This window comes from Dermacentor silvarum, chromosome 1 (genome assembly GCF_013339745.2).
Source record: "Dermacentor silvarum isolate Dsil-2018 chromosome 1, BIME_Dsil_1.4, whole genome shotgun sequence".
NCBI lineage: Eukaryota > Metazoa > Arthropoda > Arachnida > Ixodida > Ixodidae > Dermacentor > Dermacentor silvarum.
The window spans coordinates 265,293,020-265,300,685 of record NC_051154.1 but is presented as its reverse complement, the minus strand read 5'-3'; the positions used below and the strand labels follow the sequence as shown (position 1 = coordinate 265,300,685).

Below are 7,666 nucleotides of genomic sequence, written 5' to 3'. Positions count from 1 at the left end.
TGCAGTATAGGAAAATTATTGTGTCTGTTCTGATTACTAAATTCCACTGTAACAGTAGTTTAAAAAACCGTATCTAAATGTTCAGGTGCCCAATTCATGGCCAATCCCCCGGAGTGGGTACGAGCCATGTGCTGAGGATATCATCATCACCATCATCACCCGGCCGCACCGATCGGTTTTTGGGTGTGAGTCGAAACGAAGTTGACGACAACGAAGCCTCTTCGATCAACCAAGGACGGCGAAAGCGCAACTCGGGACCCGATACAGCCAGGTCGAAGATCTGTGCCCCAGAGCGACGTACTGCCCATTCATGGATATGCTCGCTCGGGGAAACTTCAACTTGGCCAAGGTAACCTTGAGGACTCCGCTCGAATCCCAGTCCGTCGAGAACTTCGGTGTGCCTCAAGCTTCGTTGGAGCAGGTCGACGGAGACAAGAGCGCACCCATGGCACGATTGGCCGTGAACAGCTTCCGAGACAACTTCCAGCTCATCCAGTGGTCCAAGGATTTCTTTGACATCCACTACCTCGACCCGGGCATCAAACCCTGGGACGCTGAAGGCTGCACCCGAGTAGCCATCGTCTTGTCTGGTTCGCTCGGCTTCGTCGTCGACCCGCGGTTCGTCGATGACTCGATCCTCGTCAAGACCCATGCCATGACGCGTACGAAGCTGACGTTTGATGCCGGTTCCATCAGTGACGCGAACGACGAGCAGAGCATGCGCTGGATATTCTTCGGCGAGATTTACTTCGACGGGCGTCCGCAAAATCGTGCAGCTCAAGGACGTCCTGTACTGGCTGTGCCAATGCGGAGTTTCTCTAGCAGCAAGCATGGCGCCATCGAGGTGGTTTGCTGCGAACAACATAGGGAGCACGGCAAGAGAGTCGTCAGCGACCAGATCGAGGAGCTCGTGCTCGCCACTGACGAGGACACCCACACGTGCGCCAACGCATATGCACTGTGAATGGACAGCGTTAGGCCGAGCAGTCGGTTCGCCGAATTTCGAAATTTTGCGCAGTTCTTACCACTTTTTTTATATTTAAGCCTAGCCTGCAGTACGTGACTGACTTTGTGACCTAAATTAATGCGAGCATTTCATTATTTATTTCACTATAAAGTTACTTTATTGTTTGCGACGTTTTGTGTCTGTGTGTTTGCTGCGCCTTCCACCTGGTAGCGTAGTATTGAGTTTACCAACTGAGTCCCGTGTCTATTCTTGTGTTTATATGTTCTCTGCTCTGCAAATGATACATTACGCATACTTTCTTGCTACCCGCCGTTGTGGCATAATGGCTTTGGCATTGCGTCGCTAACCTCGAGGGCGCGGCGGTCGAATTTCGACGGGGCGAACTGCCAAAAAGCCCGTGTACCGTGTACTGGGTGCACCTTAAAGGACCCCAGGTGGTTAATATTATTCCGGAGTGCCTTCTAATCAGATCGTAGTTCTGGCACGTAAAACCCCTTAATTTTTTTAATGACTCAGGTACTCGATCCCCATGTCCCCAGCTGCCTTCTGACTCGCGCCCTAAGAAGACCGAAGACCGCATGGTGCGGCCTGCTGATGATGATGATGGTGGTGTCCTTTAAACATGGCACGTACCCACTCTGGCTGATTGGCCAAGAATTGGGCGCCTGAACATTTAGACACTGTTTCCAGAAACAACAACTACTGTACGATTTAGTGATCAAAACATGCAGACAGATTATTTTCCAATGCAGTACAATTTATAATAGTAATGCTATGATTAGCATCATAGCATCATTGCTACAAACGGCATCAATACGACCCTGTGGCTAAACGCCAGGACTGAGGCACCGAATGTTAGTACTATTTATGATGTTAAATTTACCCCTAATTTTGCGAGCGGAATTTCAAGAAGTCTTTTTTCTTTGTGATTTATACGGGCGACATATTAAAAATTAGTGTTCTATCGTTACTATTTCTAGGCGGAATTCACACAAGGGCCATATCGGCTGACCAGCCCTGCGTAAGTATAGGTTTAATGGGGGACACGGCAGCGTAATTTTGTGATTATTACTCCCGATTGTCTTGATGAACACCACTGTATTTTCCACGGAAATTTTAGGTGCTGAAATGCAGTCCCCGATGTTATTGTTTCAATGATATTTCTACGAATTGAAAATTTTGGACATCTGATCGCTGTTATATGTGCCACCACCGGAAGGACCGATCGGTGCGTTCAGGGATGCTCGCGCTAATGAATCGGCCATTTCATTTAAATGTAATCCATAGTGACCTCGTACCCATAATATTTTTACAACATTCACCTATGAGGGAACTAAAGTTAGAAACGTCTTCAGAGCTGAGCAGTGCAATAATATTCGTCTTCTGTAGTTATGACACATACCCTGAGCAAGGAATTGGTGAAGGAGGTATGTGAAATTTCTCATATGAATGCTCAGGCATGCAAAACAAAAAGAAAACAACACGATAAGGAGTTTTGACGTGAGTCCCACAGAGAAAGACAAATACTTTCCCTTAATGAGTGCAATGAAAGTGAGTAACAGCAATGCAAATCCCGTTCAACGGTTACTCACAACTCGAGGCATCAGATGTAGAATGTAGAGTAACAGCTAAGACCTCCGTTTCCCAGAATGCTTTCGAGCACCTGCAACAGATTCGGGAAAATCGTCGGCACATATGAGAAGTGGTTCGTCGTCTATGAGTAGGTATGTATGTACAAACTCTCTGTAAATACATATTTGTCGTCAGTCCATGTTTTACGAAAAAATCAGCAATGAAACAATTTAGCGATAAGAGCCAAAGCGTACGATTCAGCGAAAATCCTTGACAGGGATGACCTAAAACCACGGTCAGTTGAAAGTTCATTCTTATGCTGCGTTTATAAATTACGAAAGGATCTCCCGCAAAACCCTCCCGAAACGATGCAATGACAAAACTAACAGCGCCCGTGAACGGCGCTAGCTAACACTCCCAGGGCTAATTTTAAACATATACACAAATATTCAGGAAAGTCGACGGTAGGAGGGTCACCGCCGTAGCTCAATGATAAAGCATCACACGCGTAGCGCGGGAGTTGTGGGTTCTGCTCCCAACTGTAGCTCATTCTCTTTTCTACAACTTTATTTTCCTCATTTCTTCTGATCACTTCTTTATTTCCTCATTATGTCAAACAGAAAGCCACATGTTTTCTCCCTAGGGACTCACGTCAAAATTCTTCAACGTCTTCTTTTATCCACCCGATCATTGATAGTAGACGTTTTTCGCGTCTCCTTTACCAATCCCTTCCTCTTGGGATGCGCCGTAAGTATAGAAGAGGAGGAAGAAGTAGTATCACTGCTCAGCCGGCTGCGTTTGCCGAGCCATTTATAATTCCCGCTGTGATACAAAAAGGTTGCCTTATTAATATATTCCCATTTCCCGTGATTGATTTATTTCTCCTTCAATAAAATACAATTTAGAAAATTCAAAACTTAAAACCACAAGTTCGCAGTTATAATTTATTTATATTATCATTCAAAATTTAACTTACAAATTTTTACTTCTATCCTTTATCGTACTTATTTTATTAAGTTTAAATTAGTATTTCTCTCTATAGACAAGGCTGACTGCCTTAGTTATCATCATCATCAGCCTATATGTATGTCCACTGCTGGACGAAGGCCTCCCCCTGCGATCTCCAATCACCCCTGTCTTGCCCTAGCTGATTGCAACTTGCGGCTGCAAATTTCCTGACTTCATCACCTCACCTGCCTTAGTATAAATGTTTTGTGTCTTTATTATCGGTTTATCTCTCATCTTCAATTATTCATTCATTTTCCTTTTTTATATTGTTTATTTATTAACTAATTTATTTTAATTTTCAATAATATGCCACCCGGTTCGTGGCCTATCCCCCACAGTGGGTTTGTCCTATAATTCACGCTTCAGCATCATCATCACCGTTAGGTGTTTAGGTGTGAGTCCAAACGAAGTTGACGACAACGAAGGGAACCTGGGCCTCTTTAATCCACTCAGGACGGCGATAGAGGACCTCGGAACTCGATACGATAAGGTTGAAGATCTGTGTCCCAGAGCGACGTACTGCCTATTCATGGATATGCTCCCTCGGGGAAGCTTCAGCTTGGCCGAGGCAGCCTTGAGGACTCCGCGCGAACCCGAGTCCATCGAGAACTTCGGCGAGCCTCAAGCTTCGTTGGAGCAGCTCGACGGAGACAAGACCGCACCCATGGCACGATTGGCCGAGAACAGCCTCCTGGACAAGTTCCAGCTCGTCCAGTGGTCCAAGGATTTCTCTGACACTGACAACCTAGACCCGGCTATCAAAACCCCGGAGGTTCAAAGCTGCAGCCGAGTAGCCATCGTCTCGTCTTCTTCGCACGGCTCCCTCGTCGACCCGAGGATCGTCGGTGACTCCACCGCCATCAAGACCAATGCCATGACACGCACAACGCTGACGTTTGATGCCGGTTCCACCAGTGACACGAATGGCGAGTCGAGCAAGCGCCGGATATTCTTAGGCAAGATTTACGTCGACGGGCGTCCGCAAAATCGTGGAACCCAAGGAGGTCCTGTTTTGGCTGTGCAAATGCGGAGCTTCTGTAGCTGCAATCACGGCGTCATCGAGGTGGTTTGATGCGAACACCAAAGGCAGCGCGGCAAGAGAGTCGTCGGCGACCAGATTGAGGAGATCGGCCGTCCCACTGACAAGGACACTGATACGTGCACCAGCATATATGCAGTGTGAATGGACCGCGTTAGGCAGAGCAGTCCGTTTGCCGACTTATGAAATTCTTCGTAGTTTTTACAACCTTTTTATATTTAAGCCTGGCCTACAGGAGGTGGCTGACTTTGTGGCCTAGACTAATGCGCGCATTTCATTGTTTATTTCACTATAAAGTTGCTTTATTGTTTGCGATGTTTTGTGTCTCTGTGTGTCCTGAGCCTTCCACCTGGTAGTGTAATATTAATGCGACAGCGTTTAGGGCCCCGTGTCGTAGAAAATCCGGCGTCGGCGTGTGCGCCGGCGTCCGTGGCGGAGAAAATCATCTCGTACGAAAATCATCACGGATACGTACTTGGGAAATTATTTAAACAAACTAACTTCAGTGCAACAATAGCTAAAAAAGTCTTAGCGTGGGAAGTATTAAACCACCGCATAACCAAGCTAACGCTCAAACGTTTCCATAATATATACAATTCCTAAATTGGAATTCCACTCGAAACATATATCCTCCAACCATATTACGTATCCGCACGACTTGACCATGCTCAAAAGGTACGTGAATATAAATACGGGACGGCAGCTTACAGTAACTCTTTTTTTTTTCCGAAAACGATTGGCCAATGGAACCGTTTGCTTCTGCTATTACGGCTATCCCATCAAATGAAGTATTCTATCCCGCCTTGAGCCAAGTTACGTCATTTCACCGTTTCATTCGAAGCTGTTATCTGTGCGCAGCGGCCATGCTTCATGTCCTTCTTTCAAGGTGTACCGAGTTTGTGCTTATCTTTGCAAGTTGTTCCTGCGTGAAATACCTGTTTTGAAGTTATATTCCTGTATCTCTGCGTTTACATGTGTACAGCATTTATGTTTTCTTTTGCGTTATAACACACTTTTGCGCTTCAAAACACGCTCGTGTACTGCGTCGATCTATATTACTGTGCTCGGTTATTTTGTTGATGGCGATGCTGCTTTTCTAATTTTGTTGTCTCTATTGCCATATACCTGCATGTATGTGTTACGTTATAGGTATCATCCCCCCCCCCCCCCCCCCTTACTGTAAAGCCACATCGGCGCTGTGTGTCAAGGATAAAATAAAAAACCAGCCCGACCACGTAGGCCCTCCGCACGGCGCAGAGGCGTTCATGAGCTAATTAAATTTCTCAAAAAAAAATTATAGGGCTTTACGTGCCAAAACCAGTTCTGATTATGAGGCACGCCGTAGTGGGGGACTCCGGAAATTTGGACCACCTGGGGTTCTTTAACGTGCACCTAAATCTAAGTACACGGGTGTTTTCGCATTTCGCCCCCATCGAAATGCGGCCGCCGTGGCCGGGATTCGATCCCGCGACCTCGTGCTCAGCAGCCCAACACCATAGCCACTGAGCAACCACGGCGGGACTAATTAAATTTCTCAAAGTAAAATCCGTCAGAGGAATCGCAAAGTACATGACTTAACCACAACCTACAGACATGATCGCGTTGGATTGTAATTTGAATATACGAAAAAACTTAATTCTGTTACGGAGGAAACTCAAACACAAACGCCTTTTCCAGCATTTCTACCCTTCATACAGCGGCGAGCCCGGCTAGGTTACTTGCAGAAACACCCTTCAGATGGCGCTCGCCTCCTCAGCAGCGTAAAACGGCTGCGGCGCGCAGAGGCGAAGGTGGAGACTAAAAGAAAGCTGCAGTTGCCGGGAAGACTGACAAGCATTCAGGGATCTTTGAATGCTACCGCATTTCACTCTTAAAGGCGAACCTTAAGCGTCCTCCAAGTTTTTCAAGCAAAGCTTGTTATAAGGCACAGATTTCGGTGGCGTCCATGGACGTGAAAAACTATCATCATCAACAGTGGCTCGAGCGTCGTCGCCTTCTTCCGCAGCTGGCTCGTCGGCGCCCCTCGGGTTGCGCTCGTTCTCGTGCTCGACACGCGCTCATGCCACTGCGCCGGCGTTCGTCGTCGTCGTCTTCTTCAACAGCTGGCAGCGTTGCCGCTAGTCATTCCAGCGTAGGAATTTCACTGCTCTTCTGTCGACGTAATGGGGAGACCGCGTTTACTGGGGTATGAGCCATTTATTGTCTTACGTAACCGACATATTTCTTTTCAAGCTTTCGAAGAATCGAAAGCGGCAATGGCGGAGGAATGCTGCTAACCACGCCGCCGATCAAAGTCTAGACATCGAACGCAAGCGACAACGGCGGACTGCGGGCATACCGTCAGTGACGTCGTGCTCTCCGTCGCAGACGTCGCATCACGGTTAGTTTATGTGCACCCAGGACAAGCTTCGCTTACCCTCATTTTCCGGTCGGGGAGGGGTTGGTTAGTTTTTTTTTTTTTTTCGTTAACCAACTGAGTCTCGTGTCTATTCTTGTGTTTGCAGCACTTTTTGATATGTTCTCTGTTCTGCAAATGATACATTACACATACTTTTTTTCTACCCGCCGTGGTGGCATGGTGACTTTGGCGTTGTGTGTCTAAGCCCGAGGGCGCGGCATAAAATCCCGGCTGTGGCGGCCGCATTTTGACGGGGCGAAATGCAAAAACGCCCGAGTAGTGTGCATTGGGTGCACCTTAAAGAACTCCAGGGGGTCAAAATTAATTCGGAGTTCCCCACTATGGCGTGCCGTATAATCATATCGGGCTATCGGCACGTAAAACCCCAGAATTTGTTCAACTTTTCAAAATAACATTTGCTCTCTTATTGCAAAGCTTTCCATGTGGGTTTCTCGGCTCCCGAGCGACAACTTGTGCAGCTTTCAGCCTCCTAGAGTTCGATCACCGAGTCAAGGTTGCCGGCGCCGAACAAGTCCCTAGCCCGGTGGAATTTGTCCGGGAGGCAGTTGTCGACCAATCGCGCCACGGGTGTGCTGTTTTCTCCACCGACCTTCTTGAGCTAAGCTTGAGGCATCCCGAAGTTCTGGATGGACCCCGGTTGGCGCGGAGTCTTCAAGGTCAC

General features: G+C 47.4%; 3 protein-coding genes across 3 annotated transcripts in view; all 3 read left to right on the top strand.

Annotated features, from left to right (window-relative positions):
* Positions 1-7,666, top strand: part of LOC119440062 (uncharacterized) — a 34,347-nt gene continuing 26,681 nt past the window's right edge. Inside the window, exon 1 of the mRNA XM_037705008.2 lies at positions 1-271. The gene's annotated coding sequence lies outside the window, so the exon portion shown is untranslated. The remainder of the gene's footprint in view (positions 272-7,666) is intronic.
* On the top strand, positions 311-964 carry LOC119440084 (uncharacterized). The gene has a single exon (XM_037705029.1). The coding sequence runs from the start codon at positions 311-313 to the stop codon at positions 962-964; it is 654 nt and encodes a 217-aa protein (XP_037560957.1).
* LOC119440073 (microtubule-associated protein RP/EB family member 1) lies at positions 4,077-4,619 on the top strand. Its single transcript, XM_037705019.1, has one exon. The coding sequence runs from the start codon at positions 4,077-4,079 to the stop codon at positions 4,617-4,619; it is 543 nt and encodes a 180-aa protein (XP_037560947.1).